We start from the raw sequence: 22,987 nt of genomic DNA on the forward strand, positions 1-22,987 counted from the left end.
TCTCCCCCCATTTGCACGAAGATCATGGATAGACTCACATTTTAAAGTGTGAATAGTAACTGTTCTATTCAGTATGCCTGGATTTTACAAGCAAAGTCGAGACCAATACATCAGAAAAGCAAAAAGGGCTGTTGAGCCAAAAACCAAATAGGCCAATGTCAGGCAACGCCATTGTAGTGGGAGACTCCATTGTGAGAGGTATGGACTGGGGTTTCTGCAGCAACAGATGGGATTCGAGGACGGTCTGCTGCCTTCCTGGTGCCAGGATCCAGGATGTCACGGACAGAGTGCAGAAAATTTAGATTCTTAGATCACTGGGATCTGTTTTGGAGTAAGGGGGAACTGTACAAAAGGGACGGATTGCATCTTAACAGGTGGGGGACCAAAATTCTGGCAAGCAGGTTTGCCACTGCTACACGGGTGGTTTTAAACTGAATAAGGGGGGTGGGGTGTCAAATGGGATAGTTGAGGATGGAGTTAAAGGGAAAGGGTTTCTTAAATGTGTGAGTGGAGAGACAGAGGGGTGTAAAATGAGGGTAGAAGCAATAGGTCTGGAGTCAATTTCCCATCCCCAGATTTTTGGGAGGGCGGCGCGACTCACGTCGCAGTGGCCTCTGCAGTCTGTCTGTCTTTTTTATTTTTATTTTTTGTCTCGTTTGAATGTTTTTATTTATTTTTTTAACTGGGTATGTGTGTGTGTGGGGGGGGGGGGGGGCGGGGACTTTTAAAATCTTTCTCCTGCATGGAGAACCCGACCTTTTCTCTGTCGGGTCTCCGTTGTCGTTGGGGCCTAGCACCGTGGAGCGGCCTCCAACCGGAACGACCTGGGGCTCCAGTCGCGGAGCTGCGGACTTACCCACCATCGCGGAGCTGGCTGAGTTCGGAGCGGGAGGAGCTGTGGTGGCGCGCGGCTGCAACCCGACCCTGGAGATTCGGAGGTGGACGGTGGTATCGGGAGCCCGCGGGTCCCTGCTGGGAGACCGCTTTTCGGGGCTTCCGCAACGGCGACTTCTCCCGCCCGAGTTGCGGGGTTGAGGATGACCTGGAGCGGGGCCTTACATCGCCCTGCGTGGATTTAAATGGCCGCGGGTCTTGTTAGCGCACGCCAGGGGCTCCAACACCAAGACCCGGAGCAGGGCCTTGCATCACCCGGCGCGGCTTTATAATTGCCGCGGGACTTATTTACCATCGCCCGCCGGGGGCTTTGACTCTGACATCGGGAGGAGAACAAGGAGTGCAGGGGAGAGATAAGACTTTGCCTTCCATCACAGTGAGGAGGAGATTCACTGTGATGGATGTTGTGTAAATTGTGTTGTGTCTTGGTTCTTCTTCTTGTTTGTATGACTGCAGAAACCAAATTTCGTTTGAACCTCTGGGTTCAAATGACAACAAATAAATTGTATTGTATTATTGTATTGAAAGTAAAAGTGGCAGGCAGACAAATCCAGGGCAAAACTCAAAAAGGGCCACTTTTCAACATAATTGTATAAGGGGTAAGAGTGTTGTAAAAACAAGACTGAAGGCTTTGTGTCTCAATGCAAGGAGCATGCATAATAAGGTGGATGAGTTGAATGTGCAGATAGCTATTAATGACTATGATATAATTGGGAACATCCAGGGATATTCAATATTCAGGAGGGATAGACAGAAAGGAAAAGGAGGTGGGGTAGCGTTGCTGGTTAGAGAGGAGATTAACACAATAGAAAGGAAGGACATTAGCTTGGAGGATGTGGAATCGATATGGGTAGAGCTGCGAAACACTAAGGGGCAAAAAACGCTAGTGGGAGTTGTGTACAGGCCACCTAACAGTAATAGTGGAGTTGGGGATAGCATCAAACAGAAAATTAGAAATGCGTGCAACAAAGGTAAAACAGTTATAATGGGTGACTTCAATCTACATATAGATTGGGTGAATCAAATTGGCAAGGGTGCTGAGGAAGAGGATTTCTTGGAATGTATGCGGGATAGATTTCTAAACCAACATGTAGAGGAACCAACGAGAGACCAGGCTATTCTAGACTGGGTATTGAGTAATGCGGAAGGGTTAGTTAGCAGTCTTGTTGTGCGTGGCCCCTTGGGCAAGAGTGACCCATAATATGGTTTTCTGCATTAGGATGGAGAGTGACATTGTTAATTCAGAAACAAGGGTCCTGAACTTAAAGAAAGGTAACTTTGAGGGTATGAGACGTGAATTGGCCAAGATAGACTGGCAATTGATTCTTAAAGGGTTGACGGTGGATATGCAATGGAAGGCATTTAAAGACTGCATGGATGAACTACAACAATTGTTCATCCCAGTTTGGCAAAAGAATAAATCAGGGAAGGTAGTGCATCCGTGGATAACAAGGGAAATCAGGGATAGTATAAAAACAAAAGATGAAGCGTACAAATTAGCCAGAAAAAGCAGCCTACCAGAGGACTGGGAGAAATTCAGAGTCCAGCAGAGGAGGACAAAGGGCTTAATTAGGAAAGGGAAAATAGATTGTGAAAGAAAACTGGCTGGGAACATAAAAACTAACTGCAAAAGTTTTTATAGATATGTGAAGAGAAAAAGATTAGTTAAAACAAATGTAGGTCCCTTGCAGTCAGAAACAGGTGAATTGATCATGGGGAACAAGGACATGGCAGACCAATTGAATAACTACTTTGGTTCTGTCTTCACTAAGGAAGACATAAATAATCTGCCGGAAATAGCAGGGGACCGGGGGTCAAATGAGATGGAGGAACTGAGTGAAATCCAGGTTAGCTGGGAAGTTGTGTTAGGTAAACTGAATGGAATAAAGGCCGATAAATCCCCAGGGCCAGATAGGCTGTATCCCAGAGTACTTAAGGAAGTAGCCCCAGAAATGTGGATGCATTAGTGCTAATTTTTCAAAACTCTTTAGATTCTAGAGTAGTTCCTGAGGATTGGAGGGTAGCTAATGTAACCCCACTTTTTAAAAAGGGAGGGAGAGAGAAAACGGGGAATTACAGATCAGTTAGTCTAACATCGGTAGTGGGGAAACTGCTAGAATCAGTTATTAAAGATGGGATAGCAGCACATTTGGAAAGTGGTGAAATCATTGTACAAAGTCAGCATGGATTTATGAAAGGTAAATCATGTCTGACGAATCTTATAGAATTTTTAGAGGATGTAACTAGTAGAGTGGATAAGGGAGAACCAGTGGATGTGTTATATTTGGACTTTCAGAAGGCTTTCGACAAGGTCCCACATAAGAGATTAGTATGCAAACTTAAAGCACACGGTATTGGGGGTTCAGTATTGATGTGGATAGAGAACTGGCTGGCAGACAGGAAGCAAAGAGTACGGGTAAACGGGTCCTTTTCAGAATGGCAGGCAGTGACTAGTGAGGTACCGCAAGGCTCAGTGCTGGGACCCCAGCTATTTACAATATATATTAATGATTTGGACGAGGGAATTGAATGCAACATCTCCAGGTTTGCGGATGACACGAAGCTGGGGGGCAGTGTTAGCTGTGAGGAGGATGCTAGGAGGCTGCAAGGTGACTTGGATATGCTGGGTGAGTGGGCAAATGCATGGCAGGTGCAGTATAATGTGGATAAATGTGAGCTTATCCACTTTGGTGGCAAAAACAGGAAAGTAGACTTGTATCTGAATGGTGGCCGATTAGGAAAATGGGAGATGCAACGAGACCTGGGTGTCATGATACACCAGTCATTAAAAGTAGGCATGCAGGTGCAGCAGGCAGTGAAGAAAGCGAATGGTATGTTAGCATTCATAACAAAAGGATTTGAGTATAGGAGCAGGGAGGTTCTAGTGCAGTTGTGCAGGGTCTTGGTGAGACCACACCTGGAGTATTGCGTACAGTTTTGGTCTCCTAATCTGAGGAAAGACATTCTTGCCATAGAGGGAGTACAGAGAAGGTTCACCAGACTGATTCCTGGGATGTAAGGACTTTCATATGAAGAAAGGCTGGATAGACTCGGCTTGTACTCGCTAGAATTTAGAAGATTGAGGGGGGATCTTATAGAAACTTACAAAATTCTTAAGAGGTTGGACAGGCTAGATGCAGGAAGATTGTTGCCGATGTTGGGGAAGTCCAGAACAAGGGGTCACAGTTTAAGGATAAGGGGAAAATCTTTTTGGACCGAGATGAGAAAACATTTTTCACACAGAGAGTGGTGAATCTCTGGAATTTTCTGCCACAGAAAGTAGTTGAGGCCAGTTCATTGGCTATATTTAAGAGGGAGTTAGATGTGGCCCTTGTGGCTAAAGGAATCAGGGGGTATGGAGAGAAGGCAGGTACAGGATACTGAGTTGGATGATCAGCCATGATCATATTGAATGGCGGTGCAGGCTTGAAGGGCCGAATGGCCTACTCCTGCACCTATTTTCTATGTTTCTATCACAGGATTTCAAACATCTCTCTTTCAAAGGATTCCAACTATAAATGTTCTCAAAAGATGAAATGTGACACCGTTGTCCTTTTACTAATTTAAATTTGTGGTTTAAAGCCTTTTAAAAAAATGGTATGTATTGCCTGAAACACATAAAGTCACTAGATGGTGTTTAAGAGTCTACTGTGGGATGAATGATGGAAAAAGTTGTAAATTTCTAATAACACGGAGACTAAAGGGCCTGTCCCACTGTACGAGGTAATTCAAGAGCTCTCCCGAGTTAAAAAAAAAAAATCAAACTCGCGGTAAGCACGTAGAATGTTCGTAGTGGGTACGTAGGAGCTCGGGACATCTCTTAGCGGTTCGTAATGCTAACGGCAGGTACTTGGGAAACGCAGTAAGCTCGTGAAGACTCATGAAGATTTTTCAACATGTTGAAAAATGTCCACAAGAGCCCCAAGTACCTACAAGCGCCTATTACTATAATTCTCCGAGATCGAATCAGGAGAAACTCGGGAGAACTCTTGAATCACCTCGTACAGTGGGACAAGCCCTTAACATCACTTGAAAGTGGCCAACATTAATGGAACAATATTCAAAAGTACAGTAAACCCAGTTAAATGGATTTACCCATAGGGAGGGGGGATGGTGTCCGTTATTGCGATAACCAAGTATGGTATTTGGTCGGTTGAGACTGGAGATGATTTTCCAAACGAGTTTTATTAATAAAATGATACAATCAACAAAACAACTCAACACAGCCAATACACAGATCCAGCCACAACGGTGGTCCAGAACGACTGATGGGGCATCACCAGAAAGCGCGCGAACCACAACCCCTGCCTAGAATCACATGTCCGAGGCACCCGGCCGCCGGGTTTGATTACCTGCGGGCACCAGTAGGAGCCGCGACAAGGTCCCCCCCAGAACCCGAGGTACGGAACCGAACAGGGACCCGAATGAGATGTCTTGAACGCATGGTTCTCGAAGGCGGGGCAGACATAACAGGAGGGGCCAGCAAAACAGGGCCGGGAGGGCAATACAATTGAGGCCGGCTGAACAAAACCGGAAACAGGTGAAGAAACAGTCGTACTCAGTATGGGCTAAACGGCCGGCGGATGACCCATACGCCGCGGTGGAGCAACAACCACCGGCCTGTCCACATCCACGTGGGTGGGCTTAAGTCGGCCAATGGAGACAAACTCCTCCCGGCCTCCCACGTCCAACATGAACATGGCAACTCTGGCCCTTCATAGACCTGCTGCAATGGCGAGCGGTGAGCGTCCCTGCGGATGAAAACATAGGCACACTGCTGTAACACTGCGGGCACATGCACCGCAGGCGGCCCATGCCTGGAAGTGTGAACGAGAGCCAATGTGCGTACCCGTTCACGAAGGCCGGCCAGCAACACCGGGGCTGAAACATCCTGTCCGCATGTGGCAGGCAGGAAATCTCCAGGCACCCGCAAGGCCGAACCATACACAAGCTCAGTTGAGGAAGCAGCTAAATCCTCCTAAGGGCTGGTACGGATACCCAGGAGGACCTAGGGCAGCTGGACCAGCCAGTCCGGACCCATAAACCGGGCCTTCAGCCCAGACTTAAGGTGTTGATGGAACCTCTCGACCAGCCCATTAAGCTGCGGGTGATAGGTTGTAGTATGGTGTAACCGGGCGCCGTAGAGGTGGGCCAGAGCCGACCACACGCACGTGAACTGGGCATCCCAGTCCGTGGTGATGTCGGAGGGCACCCCAAACCGGGTGATCCAGTGGGTCGCCATTACCCGGGCGCACGCCTCGGCAGAGGTATCCGAAAGTGGGATCGCCTCCGGCCACCGCGTGAAACGGTCCACGAAGGTGAGCAGGTGCGTGGCGCCTCGGGAATGTGGCAAGGAACCCATGAGGTCCACATGCACATGCAGGAACCTGCCCTCGGGGACAGCGAAATCTTGCAGTGGAGGCCGTAAGTGTCGCTGGACCTTGGAGGCCTGGCATGGGATGCAGGCGCTGTTTCAGGCAGACACCTGCTTACGGAGTCCGTGCCAGGTGAACTTGGCTGCTAACAGGGTGGACATCGTATGCATGGACGGGTGGGCCAGGTCATGGACTGCGTCGAAAACTCACCGTCTCCATCAAACGGGGATGACCGGACAGGCGCGACCTGTGGAGACGTCGCACGGACCTTGGTACCGGCTGCACCGCAAGAAACATCGGCTAGCCGAAGGCCTGTACTGGCAGTGCAGTAGTCCGCCATACTGGTATCTAACCGCTGCGCTGCTGCCAGCTCGCCGTAGTCAACGCCGTGGTCGAGGGCCGAAACAGAGGGAATGGCAGGGTGAGACAAGGCGTCGGCAACGACGTTAAGCTTCCCAGCTATGTTTCGGATATCTGTCGTGAATTCCGAGACGTAGGCAAGGTGTTGCTGCTGTCGGGCAGACCACGGATCCACAATCTTAATGAGGGCAAAAGTAAAGGGTTTTTGGTCTGTGAACGCGGTGAACGTGCGGCCCTCGAGGAAATACCTGAAATGTCTGACAGCCAGGTAGAGCGATCGAAAGCTTGCGATCGAAAGCGCTGTATTTGCACTCTGGGGCCCGCAGCTGCCAGCTGAAAACCGCCAACGGCTGCCAACGGCCGTCAACGGACTGCTCTAAAACTGCACCCACGGCAGCATCCGAGGCATCAACGGTATGCGCTGTGGGTGCGGATGCGCGCGGGTGCACCAGCATGGTGGTGTTAGCACCCTCAAACGCCGTGTCTGCCTCCGTGGACCACACCAGATCCCATGGTTTGCCCGCCAGGGAAAAGGGTGCACAAGATAGCAGCAGCTGCTGGCATGAAACAGTGATAAAAATTCACCATGCTGACAAACTCCTGTAGCCCGTTGACGGTGAGCGGCCGGAGAAACTGCCGAATGGCCTCAACTTTCGCAGGGAGTGGGGTAGTGCCCTGCGGGGTAACCCAGTGTCCCAGGAATGAAATGGAACGCAGGCCAAACTGGCACTTCGCGGGGTTAATTACCGGGCCGTGATCGCGGAGGCGCTGAAACAAAAGACGGAGGTGGGTGACGTGCTCCATCTGGGAAACGCTGGCGACATGAATGCCATCCAAATAAATGAAAACAAAAGGCAGGCCCCGACCGACTTGGTCCATTAGCCACTGGAACGCCTGCGCAGCGTTCTTTAGGCCGATAGGGTGATAGTGGCTTTTTTCGATACATCATCGGGGTGGACAAGGATTTGGTTGTAACCTCGGACGACGTCCACCTTAGAGAAGAACGCGGCGCCCTCGAGGTGTGTGGAGAAATCCTGGATATGAGGCACTGGGTAACGGTCTGCCGTGGTTACCGCGTTAAGGTGCCTGTAATCACCGCAGGGTCTCCACCCCCCAGGTGCTTTCAGGACCATATGTAGCGGGGAGGCACACGGGTTGTCAGACTGATGTCCATGTCCTCCATCAGTTGGAATTCATCCAGGGCGATGCGCAGATTGTCCGGCGGAAGGCGGCGCACCCGGGCATGCACCGGGGGGCGCTCGGTGGGGATGTGATGCACGACCCCACTGAAACGGGGCTCGGGAAACTCAGAGAACAGGGCGGCATATGGACTTTTGACCTTGGCGATGGCGTTAAGCCGTGGAACGGGTGAGGGCAGTGCAGAAGTGCCATGGCCAACCGGTGAATCAAGCGACCGCCCCGTAAATCGATGACGAGGGAGAAAGCGCGTAGGAGATCGGCTCCCAGGGGTGGCTGGGCAACGTTTGCAATGATAAATGTCCACTTGTACGGGCGGAAGTCGAAAGTGAGGGCAAGGGTCCGCGTACTGTACGTTTGGATATCGCTCCCGTTAACGGCCGAGAGAACGGGGCCTTTCTTACCAGCAAGAGTGTCGGGGGAAGTATGCTGGCGATCGCACCGGAGTTCACCAGGAAATGGTGGCCGGAATGGTGATCGTGGACATAGAGGTGGTTGTTTGCGCCGATCGCGATGGCCTCTACAGCCGATCAGCCGAGGCATTTCCCTGAAACATGCAGGGATGGCAGCAGCGTCGAGCCCCCGCGCCATAGCAGAGGTGATAATAACACCAACGGTGCCTACCGCTGGTCTCGGGATGCTGCTGTGATTGCTCGGTGGGAGATGAGGGCGTGACTTCCAAGCGGAGCCGCTGAGGCGAAAGGCGCGCTGGTGCGGGCACGCGGCTGATGGTGCAGATATCCTAGTGTCTGGTCATCCCGAGTTCGTTGGCCCACTCCGTGAGCTGCAGGGCATCTGTGAAATCCGCGCCGGCGAGCATCAGGTGGACATCGTCAGGCATCTGCTCGAGGAACGCCTGTTCTAACAACAGGCACGGGCGGTGGCCGTCCATGACGCGAGCATCTTGGCGATGAGAACGGACAGCCGGCGATCTCCCAAACCGTCCATGTGAAGGATGCGGGCAGCACGGTCCCGGCAGCTGCGTTCAAAGGTGTGCGAAAGGAGGGCCTTGAGGCCGTCATACTTAGCGGTTGCGGGAGGGTCCGAAGATAAGGCAGTAGACGGGAAGCGGACTCCTGTGACAGTGCTCCCACTACATGGAAGTGCCTCGTTTTGTCTGCAACAATGTTGTGCAGATGAAACTGTGCCTCAACGTGGGCGAACCACGCCTGAGGCTGATTTGGCGAAAACACGGGCAGTTTCAGGCTGACGGCGTTTTGATGGACGTCGGGAGGAGCGGCGGGAAGATAATTGTCCTGCATTGTGTCATCCAATCTTCGGTTGGACGCGTCGGGGTCACCAATTTGACGGATGAGACGCGAGTTGATTTTCCAAACGAGTTTTATTAATAAAATGATGCAATCAACGAAACAACTCAACACAGCCAATACACAGATCCAGCCACAATGGTGGTCCAGAACGACTGAAGGGGCATCGCCCAGAAAGTGCGCGAAACACAACCCCTGCCCAGAATCACATGTCCGAGGCACCCGGCCGCAGGGTTCGATTACCTGCGGGCACCAGCAGCTGCCGCTACTGTATTACCATTGTATAAGTAGTAGAAACAAACAACTGCAGTTGCATGTTAATACACAAAAGGACACAAAGTGCTGGAGTAACTCAGCGGGTCAGCTTACTTCTCTGGAGAACGTGGATAGGTAATGTTTCGGGTCGAGACCCTTCTTCAGATTCGTGGTCCGTAACTGAGCCTGGCAACCAGGTGAGTTGACGGCCCTGACCTGCTGGCACCCAGGGGGAGAGGCGAAGATCAGCAGAGTCCATGGTCGTAGTCCGCGGGCGGCCGGCCGGAATGCAGATACGAGTCGGTGGTGGTGGCAGCAGGTACAGCCTGGAAGTGGCTGAGGAAGCTGTGTGGACTGGCGGCGGCACAGGGGCAGCCGGGGCTGTCAGCTGCCGTGGAGATGGTACAACCGGCGGGTGTCCTGGGCAGCATTGGTAGGTCAGTCCGCTATAACCACAACTGTTATAAAGGGGTCCATTAAAACAAGGGTTTACTGTATTTGATCAATCTGTATGTTATATATTTGTTTAAAGCACTATCATGACCAACTGGTATTATGTGAATGCAATGAACATTACTTCGAGGGTGATATGTTCTATATTGAATGCCATTAGTATTACAGAAACATGCCACAGATGAAGCTATTTCAGAGACCCAGGCGCCCATTCCTGACTTGCAGGTTTCTGTTTCAATAAGCGAGTTCGGTATAACAACTGCGCATGCCAAGATCATGGGTCATTCGGGATAAACATTCTCGCCAGCTGAGCTACTGTGTGTGTACGGACCTGCGTATTCATTTCAATGAGATTTATAAATAAATGTATCCGTCAAATATGTCAGCCGTAGGCCACAGCATATGGCAGGCTGCACAAATCCACTGTTTAAATTATTGACTCAATACAGCACCAGCCTTGAAAATACAAGAATGCCTGGAACGAGCCTGTCAATGATCAAATCCCTGGCATTAGCCTGAGTCACAGCTATTCAAAGTCGATATTAATTTACACGAATTACAAGTTGCGTGGTCAACCAATTTGAGACAGTCCTTACATTCCTATATAAACAACCTTCCTGAATGGAAGGAAACGAGGAGAATGTACTGTGTGGGGAGTAGGTAGGAAAGTTCAGATTGGATTCGAACAGGCTGGTTAAACTTTCGAGGTGGATTGGCTTATATAAAGATGTTTTCACTTTAACCTCTGGGGTTGGTTCCAGTGTGTCAGGGCACACAGTTGTGCCGGGTCCGGGTGACCGGGCAGTGATAATTATGAGAATTTGCAGCCATTTGAGCCGCAGACAAACCAGAGGCTTCACTCAGGAGTGGGTTGCAGCTCCCCAGCTGACGGGACCTGTTCTCGCTCTCGTTGAAGGAGGCGCCGCCCGCCCCAACGAGTTGGCAAATGCGGAGCCAACTCGTAATATGAGCACGAGCATTTTCTCAATCAGACTTTGTCGACAATTGGGGTGGGGGATCTGGGAGAGAGAGAGAGATGGTGATGCCGCACAGACGGAACAGTTTAATAACGACCCATTAAAATCTGCCCTGCGGCCACTTGGCAACCTGGGCTGATCTGATCCGACAGCCCTCTTGCTAGCTCGCTGCGTGCCCGATCCTAACGCAGAACCTCCACAAACCTTTGGACTTCGAGTAACACCTGCACAAAGAGCCTCTGCTAACAAGGGCTGGCGAACTGTGCTGGTCAACGTGCACTGGGCGAGATGGTTGGGGAAAAGCACCGCAACCACCGCAAACTTGGAACAGCACAGACACCTCCACTCAATCTATCCAATACTAAAGGACAGGTATTTCACAGTTAAATGTCTTATATCAGGTTGGCAGCTCCTTCACAGGACTTAGTTTTCCTCGGAGATTAATCTTTGCCTTAACAGTACATTCACACCACCTGTAGGTAAAGCATCAGCCCACATCCCACTGATACAGTCGCTGCCTACCTCAAATTGCATATATTTTTACACATAAATTATGAATAAAGATAAGAAAATGTTTCAAACACAAGGAATATTTTCTTATTCCAGTAGCAAACACAATAAGGATTAAATTTTAATAATAAATTCTTGAACTTTCTGAATATTTCATAATTGCAGATTAATGAACTGAACTAGAACTGGGACTGTGTAAGCAGTGTGTGAACAGCAGAACAAAAAAGGAAGATATTGAGTTGACAAAATGATAGAATAATTCCTGATGATGGAAACTTGAGAAAAACACAAAGAGCTGAAATAACTCACTGGGTCAGACAGCATAAGTGGTGCTGACTTTCCAGGTCGGGACTCTTTTTCAGACTGATTGTAGTGGGGTGGTGGTGGGGGGGGGGGGAGAAAGTTGGAAAAGGGAAGTGGGATGGGACAAAGCCTGGCAAATGCTAGGTGGATACAGGGAGGAGGGAGGAGGGAGGAGGGGGGAGGGGGTGTGGTTTGATTAGCAGATGGTTGGTGTAAGAGATGGTAGCTAGAGATGCAATAAGGTTGATATATAAGGAGTGAAATGTAAAGCCAGAGGGAGTGATATGGGTGGAGGGCGATGTGGGGTGTGGGTGGGGCAGTCGCTGGGGAAGAAGGGCAGGAAATGAATATATTTAATTACCTTTAAATGTTTCATAAATGTTTCGATAGCTTGCTCCTCCTGAGGAAATTGCCTCTTCAATGCATCAATAAAGCCCTGCTTGCCACTGTAAAGTTCATATTTACGGGTGTTGTCTCCGCTGCCCAGGATGATGTTATCGTATTGATCATCCATTTGAGTCCATTCCAGCTGCCCGTCGGTGATTTGATCCATGATTACCCGCAGCAGTCCACACTCGTGCATTTGTCCGATATAATGGATGCCTGCAGTCGGAGGAGTGAGCCCGTTAATTTATGGGACTCTTGAGTCCTAATTGAAATGTACAGAACAGTAAAAGGCTTGGATAGAGTGGACGTGGAGGATGTTTCCACTAGTGAGAGAGTCTAGGACTAGAGGTCATAGCCTGAGAATTAAAGGACGCTCTTTTAGGAAGGAGATGAGGAAGAATTTATTTAGTCAGAAGGTGGCAAATCTGTGGAATTCTTTCCCACAGAAGGCTGTGGAGGCCAAGTCAGTGAATATGTTAAAGGCAGATAGATAGATTCTTGATTAGTACGGTGTCAGAGGTTATGGGGAGAAGGCAGGAGAATGGGTTTAGGAGGGAGAGATAGATCAGCCATGATTAAATGATCGGCTGAATGGCCTAATACTGCTCCTATCACTTATGATCTTATGATGGCATTTTATGCAATAACATCAAGAGACCTCCTGGTTGTCCAATCTGTGCTGACCTCAATTCATCTCTGCCAAATTATGCAACAACAACTTTAATTGTGCTTGGATTACTTTGGCTCAGTTGCCAGCATTCCTGCTTCAGAACAAGAGTCATTGAATAGTTTAGTTTAGTTTATTGTCACGTGTACTGAGGTACAGTGAAAAGCTTTTGTTACGTGCTAACCAGTCGGCGGAAAGACAATACATGATTACAATCGAGCCATCCACAGCATACAGATACAGGATGAAGGGAATAACGGCAATGACGTTCAGTGCCAGATAAAGCCAGTAAAGTCCGATCAAAGATAGTCCGAGGGTCTCCAATGTGGTAGATAGTAGTTCAGGACTGCTCTCTAGTTGTTGGCAAGATGGTTCAGTTAACACTACAAGCTTCAGTACATACTTAAGTGAGACACTTTCATATTCAAAGGTTAACTATGACTGTACAATACTTGCAAGCAATCTTGATCTGGACTTTCCCTGGCACCAAAGTCACTGACTATATCCCATGCCCCTGCCAACATTTCAAGGACAGCCAATCAAAGGAATAAGCGCAAAGCAGAATATGATGTTAAATTTTGTAGATTGTGATAGGTGGCACAGTGATGCAGCAGGTAGTACGGTCCCGCACAGCTCCAGCAATCCAGATTCATTCCTGACCTCTGGCGCTCTCATGTTTTGCCTGTGACCAGGTGGTCTTTCAACTGATATGAATATATCTAGAAGAGTAGTGGGCTGCCCCGAATCTGAAAGATGATCATGGTTTGATGTTCTCCGCTCTATGTCAGTCCCGTCAATTATGCTGTTAACTTATCCTTGCATCAATGCCGCTGACAGGTCCATGACGTGGTACTATTAATAAAATCTTTTGAGTTCTGTTTTATGTCTCCTGATGATCAATTCCCCCCCAAGAGAATCTACCACAGAGGTCACAGAATCCTTTTCTAAACTTTTGTCATCTCCTCCAATGCATTTACTGTCAGCTGACCTCAGGAGGAATGTAGATTGACGATAATAGATCTAGTCAGAGGGACGGCAAAGTGGTGCCGCGGTAGAGTTGCTGCTTTACAACGCCAGTGACCCGAGTTCGATCATGACCGCATTTGCTGTCCATACGGAGTTTGTACACTCTCCCCGTGACCTGCATGGGTTTTCTCCAGATGCTCCAGTTTCTTCACACACTCCAAAATCCAAAGCTGTAAATGCCTGTTTCTTTTGTTATTTCTGAATTTGCTCTTCAGCCCATGACTTCTGGTGGTTTACTATTCTGCAATAAACTTGGCTTGTACATTGCCTTTTGGATTTGTCCCACTCTGTCATTCACCTGCCTCCGGCCTTCCATACAACCCAACCTTCCTCGGTTGTTGCCAACCATCCTATCGCATTTTATGCAACTTGCCTTGTTTTATGCAAAACAACAATCTTAATTTTATGCCAAGCAAATACTTTCATTTTATGCAACAACAAACTTCTTCCTTTGTCTAAGAAGGAACTGCAGATGCTGGTTTAAAACGAAGATAGATACAAAATGCTGGAGTAACTCAGCAGTGCAGGCAGCATCCTTGAGTTACTCCAGCATTTTGTGTCAACCTTCTCCCTTTCATACAAACCAACCTTCTTAGTTTAATGCAAACAAACCTCCTTTGTTTTGAGGTAGAAATATGTTCCTTTAAAGTCTTTCCTGAATGGCTTCTTTGCATTCTTGGAACTTTTTCAAAGTTCAGATATCAGACATATTTCATATCCTATCGAAGTCTGAAGAAGGGTTTCGGCCCAAAACGTTGCCTATTTCCTTCGCTCCATAGATGCTGCAGCACCCACTGAGCTTCTCCAGCAATTTTGTCTACCTTGGATTTTCCAGCATCTGCAGTTCCTTCTTGAACATATTTCATATCCTGCTGTTGTGCTGAGTGTGTGTGCTCATTCCATGTGAAGTTTCATGAGTACATTAAAGAAATGTAGATCGTAGAGCATTTTATTGTCTCACAGGGTGGTTCAGTGGTGTAGCTAGTAGAGCTGCTGCCTCACATGGTCAGAGTCCTGGTTCAATCTTGATCCCTGACAGGTAATGTCTGTGTGGATGTGAAGAGGATGTTTCTACCGGTGGGAGAGTCTAGGACCAGAGAGCACAATCTCAGAATAAAAATTACTTATTTTTAAAACGGAGATGAGCAGAATTTGTTTAGCCATTGGCTGGTGAATCTGTGGAATTCATTACCACAAACCATTGGAAGCCATGACATTGAATATTTTTAAATAGGAGATTGATAGGTTCTTGATTAGTTAGGGCATCAAAGGGGAGAAGGCAGAAGAATGTGATTGAGAGGGGAAAATAGATTAGCCATGATCAAAATGCGGTGCAGACGTATGCAGAATGGACTAATTCTGCTCCAATATCATTTAGTGTTATGGTCTTCTCCCTGATACCACAGTGGTTTCCTTCGGGTGCTCTGGTTTCCCCTCACACCCGACCAAAGTGCTGATTTGCAGGTTAATTGACCTCTGTAAAGTGCCCCGGGTGTGCAGGGAATAAAAGTGGGTGCAAAAGTGAGATGACATAGGACTAGTGTGAACTAGTGTGAACTTGCGATTGACGGTCGGCATGGTGGGCCGAAGGGCCTGTTTTCATGCTGTGTCTTTCAATGATTCAATCAATCACATTAAAGGGCCATTACTGCAAACCAAATGAGGAAACATATTCGACATTAGAGGAATGTGATACATGCAACGGCTTACCAACATCAAACTCAAATCCCTTTTCCTCGAATGTATGACTACAGCCTCCAGCCCTCTCATGTTGTTCCAGCACCAGAACACGTTTGCCAGCTTTAGCCAATACTGCTGCCACCGTAAGTCCTCCGATTCCACTGCCAATCACGATGGCATCAAGATGAGCTGGTACTCTGTCTATCAAAAACCCTGAAAAGACAACACATGGTAAATATCTTTTTAACACTGACTGCTGCATCAACTGTGTTTGGAGAAAGGCATTCACGAGTCACCACTGCGACACTTTTCACAGTTTCCAGTTATCCAAGATGGTACAATGGCGCAGCGGTAGAGTTGCTGCCTTTCAGTGCCCAGAGACCCAGGTTTGATCCTGACTATGGGTGCTGTTTGTACGGTTTCTATGTTCTCCCTGTGACTGTGTGGATTTTCTCCAGATGCTCCGGTTTCCTCCCTCATCCCAAAGACATGCAGGTTTTTAAGTTAATTGCCTTCTGTAAATTGTCCCTTGTGTGTAGGATAGAATTAATATTAACGGGTGACTGTTGGCGAGGTCACGTTGGGCCAAAGGGCCTGTTTCCACACTGCATCTTTACATTAAACTAAACTAAAAGCATTCAAAGTGCCACAGTAACTCAGCGGTCAGGCAGCACATCTGTAGAACACGGATAGGTTACATTTCGGGTTGCAAGCTTTCTTCAGCCTTTTTGAAGAAGAGTCCCAACCCAAAATGTCACCTATCCAAGTTCTCCAGATATGCTGCCTGTCCCCCTGAATTATTCCAGCACTTTGTGTCCTATTGTACAAACCACCATCTGCACTTCCTTGTGTCCACATCCAAAATCATTCATTCATTCGTACAATTGGGCTCCAAAAGCAGTTATTTTTATCCCTGATAAAATTGTATCACTGGGGAATAGATCAAATGAAATGTGTAAGATGAACTTGTCAACAGCTTCGAAAGATCCATAACACATATAATTTAAGTCTAGTTGAGGCTATTGTCATATGCACATTTAAGAAACATTCAGATGGGTACATGGATAGGACAGGTTTAGAGGGGTATGGACAAAAAGCAAGCAGGATGCGTAAATGGGGCATGTTGGTCGGTGTGGGCAAGGTGGGTCGAGCCGGCCTGTTTCCACACTCTATGAATCTATGACACAAGTCCAGTGAGGTGCAGGTACAATGAAAAGCTTACTTTTCATTCCTGTTACTGCAAAGTTATAGGAACATAGACTCAGATCATACATAGTTTATGTATATATACCTCAGTCAGAGGGTGGTGAATCTGTGGAATTCTTTGCCACAGTAGGCTCTGGAGGTCAAGTCAGTGGATATTTTTAAAGCAGAGATACAGATTCTTGATTAGTACAGGTGACAGAGGTTATGGGGAGAATGGGGTTAAGAGGGAGAGATAGATCTGCCATAATTGTATGGCGGAGTAGACTTGATGGGCAGAATGGCCTAATTCTACTCCTATTCCTTATGACCTTATGACATGGAACGTAAAATTACACGTAAATCTTACAAAATAGTGAAAAGAAAAAGAAAAAAATGAAACAAGACAATGAGTGCAAAAATATTTAGAAATGAAAAGGTTCAAAGGTGAGTAAAGAAAGTGTGCGCCTGCATAAAGCATGAAAGTAAAGCGCTGGAGGAACTCAGTATGTCAGGCAGCATCTGTGTAGGGAGTGACCTTTCTTCTGACCTTTCTTCTCCTGCATGCTGGTTGTATGTCTCTCAAGTGCCATTTTTAAAAACAATTAATGATGTTCAATTGAGTCTCAGTGGATCAATTTTAACAAACAATATTGTGCAGGAGGCAGGATCACGAGTAACAACGAGGCCGCCTACAGGACAGAGGTAGAGAACCTGGTGAGCTGGAGCCGTGAGAACAACCTGATCCTCAACGCAAAAAAAACAAAGGAGATGATCCTGGACTTCAGGAGGAGACCGAAGACCTTCGTCCATCAGCCCATCACCATTAACGGCGAGACAGTGGAGGCTGTGCAGAACATCAGGTACCTTGGGGTCAACATCAGCCTCGACCTGACCTGGACCGTCAACACCACGGCGACGGCCAAGAAAGGACTTCAAAGGCTTCACTTCCTGAGGTGCTTGAAGAGGGCACGTCTCCCACAACAGCTGCTGGTGAGCTTCTACAGGTCAGCCATTGAGTCAGTTCTTACATACTGCATCACAGTATGGTACTCTGGCTGTACCGCAGAGAACAGGAAAGCTCTCCAACGCGTCATCAAGACTGCTGAGAGGATCACTGGCACCCAGCTCCCCAGTCTGGAGGACATCTACCGGACCCGCTGCATCCGGAGGGTCAAGGGCATCCTTAGAGATAGCACACACCCTGGACACTGTCTCTTCACCCTTCTGCCCTCAGGAAGACGATACAGGATACTGAGTGCCCGCACGACAAGACTGAAAAACAGCTTCTACCATAGAGCTGTGACACTACTGAACTCTATCCCCCTCCCACATTGATCCCCCCCCTCTCTCTCACACACCCGCCAATACTCCTGTATGTTTATGGTTATAGTTACATTTTTTAATAGTTCTTTTTTTTTAAATTGTATTTTTATACTTATATTCCTGTGCAGCTGGAGGACTGCTCCAACAGAATTTCGTTGTCTTGTACAATGACAATAAAGATTATCTTATCTTAGGAGAGTTCAGAGTATGTGGAAACCTGGTAGCGTTCCAGCATCATACACTTATCAACGTTGAATTCATTAGTTTAGATTACGGAGAGTCGGATTGTCAAGGAAGACTCTCTCTAACTTCTACAGGTGCACAGTCGAGAGCATGCTGACCGGTTGCATCGTGGCTTGGTTCAGCAATTTGAGCGCCCTGGAAAGGAAAAGACTACAAAAAGTAGTAAACACTGCCCAGTCCATCATCGGCTCTGACCTTCCTTCCATCGAGGGGATCTATCGCAGTCGCTGCCTCAAAAAGGCTGGCAGTATCATGAAAGACCCACACCATCCTGGCCACACACTCATCTCCCTGCTACCTTCAGGTAGAAGGTACAGGAGCCTGAAGACTGCAACAACCAGGTTCAGGAATAGTTACTTCCCCTCAGCCATCAGGCTATTAAACCTGGCTCGGACAAAACTCTGATTATTACCAACCACTTTCTGTTATTTGCACTATCAGTTTATTTATTCATGTGTGTATATATTTATATCATGGTATATGGACACATTTATCTGTTTTGTAGTAAATGCCTACTATTTTCTGTGTGCTTAAGCAAAGCAAGAATTTCATTGTCCTATACAGGGACACATGACAATAAACTAACTTGAACTTGAACTTGACTAGTTCTTCCATACATTGACCATGGAGATTTGCTCTAACAATATGCAGAAAAAAAACATAGCATTTTGGTTTTATTTTAATAACTTTTACAAAAGATGCAACATTTCCCAAACAACGGTTGCCTGCTTCATCATCCTCCGCTGTCCCTCAGGCCCGAGGTTGATTCATTTCCACTTTGATAGTAAGATCTGCACAGGATTTGCTCCAATGTGGGGTAACTTGAGTTCAGCAGTTGCCATGGGAGCCTGGAGGGCAAAGTCTCATTTGTCCTCTTACAAAACCTCTGCTCACATCCAATGAAATACGTTTGGGTTTCCTGACAGATTTTGGTTTCGAATACAATCTTTCCCTCCCTGATTTTCTTTGCAAATCTAAACAGAAGGAACTGCTGTGATCCTGAACGTGTTGGAGTTCGTCATTGAGTCAGGCAGCAATCATGGAGTGAGTGGATAGCCGATATTTCAGGTAATGTAATCGACTGGATCTCCATTCACAACCAGGCAACTTTTTTGGCTACTTCACTATCTATCTTTTTGACTCTGGCTTCAACTTTCCTTTCCTTGTCCCTTCCAGGAACATACTGAGACCATAGATTAATTGAATTGAATTGAATTGAATACATATAGTTAGCCAAGTATGTAGACATACAAGGAATTTGCCTTGGTGCTTTGCTCGCACATGGTAAAAACACGATATACAGCAGATTATAAAAATAAACATTATAATTTAAACATGTGAAAATAAAGTACCAGAGTAAAAAGAGGCTACAGACTTTTGGCTGTTGAGTAGTACTACTGCTCATGGGAAGAAGCTGTTTTTATGACTGGCTGTAGCGGCTTTAATAGTCCAGTCGCCTCCCAGAGGGAAATAGTTCAAAACATTCGTGACCAGGGTGAAAGGGATCAGAGATGGCCCTTGCAATGGGGGAAGGTTGCAGCCAACAACTTTCTCGGCTGATTGAACGATGCGCTGCAGCCTCCGGATGTCATGCTTGGTGGCTGAGCCAAACCAGACCATGATGGAGAAGTTGAGGACAGACTCTATGATGGCAGTATAAAACTGGATCATCATTGCCTATGGCAGATTGTGTTTTATCAGCTGTCGCAGGAAGTGCATCCTCGTTGGGCCTTATCTACACCACGCTGCCTCGGCAAGGATGCCAGAATAATCATGGATCAGTCTCACCCTGGTCACTCCCTAAGTTTGAAAAACCATAGGGCCATATTCAGGAACAGTTTCTTCTCAGTTGTTATCAGGCAACTGATCGGTCCTCTCATCAGCTACAGTGCTGTCCTGACCTCTAATCTACCTCATTGGAGACTTTTGAATTATCTTCAATCGGACTAATGTCTGGGGAAGTTTTATTATATAAAAGATCTTCTCATTTTAATACCATGTATTCACAGAGAGAACACGAATCCCTGTTTTTACTTCCTATCTTGATCTTTCACTCCAACAATGGCAATAGTTAGTAACATTGGAAATATTTGCAAATTTATAAGGTTAGATGAACCTACTCTTATACTGTAACCTGGAGGAGAAGGAAGATTCCTCCCAACACACTCCCTATCACTTCCTGATATATCCTGCTCCCCTATAGCTTCAACTACAGTCCAAATCCCACTCCAAGTCCTGGCATTGATTCCTGTCTATTCCCTGTCCCTCAACACCAACCATCAGGTCTCCATGTTAATACTAGGTGGGTGTACTTAGATACACAGCCAAATATTTGTGTCCAGAACAAACAGTACAGCTAGTGCTTGGAGATAACAGGAGTAGAGTAAAACAGTTGGATTCTGCACATATTTACTGATCAACTCTGTTACAAGATAGACACAAAATGCTGGAGAAACTCAGCAGGCCAGGCAGCATCTCTGGAGAGTAGGAATAGGTGACGTTGCGGGTCGAGACCTTTCTTCAGAATGAGTGTCATGGAAACTTGAGGTATGAAATGGTACAGAACAAATCAGAGCCGGCATGCATGACCCAAGAAAGGTGGGGCCCCCAGTGGCTGCGTAAAAGGTGACAACAAAGGTTAACCAACAGATTCTGCTGTGGGGGGACGTTTGTGTTGAACTCTATAATGTGTTGTGTCCATTTTCTTTATTTGTTAACCTTTTTCTATGGTATGCAAACTTATTTTCTATTTTATGTAAAGCATTTTGGTGTCAATGTGAGTTGACTTAAAACGTGCTATATAAATAAAACTTACTTACTTACTTACTAGATATGAAACTAGCAGGATGGCTGGGGTGGGGGAGGGACAGAGAGAGAGGGAATGAAAGGGTTACTTGAAATGAGAGAAATCCATATACATACAGCTGGGTTGTAAGCTGCCCAAGCGACATATGAGGTGCTGTCTCTATCTATTCCACTTCCAAAGCTCTCAATCCAGTTACCCTTCAAAGCTTAGTTTGTCTACAATAATAACAGAAGACTTAAAAAAATTTAAAGCCATAACATTAACACAACATTTCTTTCTGCTTTATGGAGTTGCAAGTTTTAGTGATTTGCAGGGTGTAATCACAACTGAAGCAACATACCTCGTTTAAGGATTTTGTTCCTGGTTCTCTGGTTCAGCACTAAAGGTTGAGGTGGCCGTCTGGTGTCAACAGCAAAAGGATTGGGATTTGAGCCAAAAATCAAATTGAGTAAAACTGCTAAAAGGCAACAAAGCCCGAGAGAGAGAAGGAGCAACATGCTGATTGAATATTAACAGCCCAGGAATGAGGAGTCAAAGTCAAATAACAATTCAGTGCAAGGATCAGCCAGAGAAAGATAAGCGCAAGGAGTAAAATCAGGGACTCAAGTTATCACAACTTGGTATTTAAATTTAAAAAAATATTTTATATTACAACGTCATGTTTTATATAACAACAGCATGCTGAAGGCTGAATAATTTAAGCAGAGCTGGACAACAATCAAAGATTTGTTTTAAAAAAATGCAGCTCAAATTGCATTAGAATCAGTAGTGTAAATAAACAAGACCTTAAATTTAGGCCTGTTCACTGATAGCTCTTAGGGCTAAACACAAGACAAAACACAAGACAAGCTTTGGACAGTTAACATTGCCAGTTGAAAGGGTAAAATAATTTATTTGTTGTGAAATCTTCAGGAAAGGAAGAGAGAAATTTGTGAAGCAGTTGACTTCAAAAAACGACTTCTTTATATCAGAAAATATGATATAACAAACATCTTTTAAGTCTCATAGATTGCTACTTTTCATTGATGGTCAGTCTAGAGTCTGCTAATGCGAAAAACAAACCAAGTGTCACACTATGGCGATAGATGTGGCCCGCCATCCGCTCACAGACACGGGTCCTGGCCCCTATGCAGAACAAGGTTGCCGACTCCTGGTCTAGATTGTGGGCAAACGGGCCTGTTTGCATGTTGTATCTCCAACACAAAGAGGTACAGGATGGAGGTGGAGCATTTCGAGAAGCCATCAGTTAAGATGGTGAGAGCATATCATTTTATGAGAGACATAGTTAGGGCAGGCAGTGAGAACCTTTTTCCCTGGATGGAAATGTCCAAGACTAGAGGGCACAGGCTTAAGGTGGGAGGGGAAAAGTTTAAGGGAGATGTGCGGGGCAAGATTCTTTACACAGAGAGTGCTGGATGGCTTGAACGCTCTGCCAGGGGGTGGTGGTTGAGGCAGATACAATAGTGGTGTTTAAGATGCTTTGTGGATAGAGGCATGGATATGCAGGGAATAGGGGGATATAGACATGCATGCAGTTGAGATTAGTTTACCTTGGCATCATGTTTGACACAGACATTGTGGGCTGAAGGGCCTGTTCCTATGCTGTACTGTTCTTTGTTCTCTGTTCCATGAGACAGACCATTAATTGCACAATCTTAGGATTTCATAGCCTGTGAAGAGATTGGACAATAAACCATGGTAACTGTGATAAAAATAACTCCATCCAGTCATGGTGGTGATCTTGGCATTATCAGAGATTCTGTGGATTATGCAAGGGCTCCACTATGACAAAGGTCCAAAGGGCAAGCCTTGAGGCCAAAGTGCCAGTGCTGGTAAATAATGTTAGTTACAAACAGAAGCCACAGCGGCTCTGCTTATAGAGACACTATAATCTACACAAGAAGTATTAGCTCAATATTCTATTTCTAACAATAATACATGACCAAAACTTTCCACTCTTTGGAGTGATTTAAGGTTATGTGTTTCAATACTGCCCCGAATATTGTCTCGTTAGAAACATCACAAAACGCATGCAATAAAAAATCAATCCTCAATTATCCCTCTTCATTTGCGTGGGT

The 22,987-nt window shown here is 46.6% G+C and overlaps 1 protein-coding gene across 1 annotated transcript in view; it reads right to left on the reverse strand.

Moving 5' to 3' along the window:
- LOC116982023 (all-trans-retinol 13,14-reductase-like) overlaps positions 1-21,489 on the reverse strand; it is a 43,478-nt gene extending 21,989 nt beyond the window's left edge. Inside the window, exons 1-3 of the mRNA XM_033035296.1 lie at positions 21,250-21,489; positions 15,383-15,565; positions 11,954-12,195 (exon numbers count right to left, since the gene is read on the reverse strand). Coding sequence (XP_032891187.1) covers positions 11,954-12,195; positions 15,383-15,565; positions 21,250-21,406 — 582 coding nt within the window. The 5' untranslated portion in view covers positions 21,407-21,489. The remainder of the gene's footprint in view (positions 1-11,953; positions 12,196-15,382; positions 15,566-21,249) is intronic.
- Positions 21,490-22,987: the final 1,498 nt, after the last annotated feature.

The sequence above is a fragment of the Amblyraja radiata genome, chromosome 16 (genome assembly GCF_010909765.2).
Source record: "Amblyraja radiata isolate CabotCenter1 chromosome 16, sAmbRad1.1.pri, whole genome shotgun sequence".
Lineage (NCBI taxonomy): Eukaryota > Metazoa > Chordata > Chondrichthyes > Rajiformes > Rajidae > Amblyraja > Amblyraja radiata.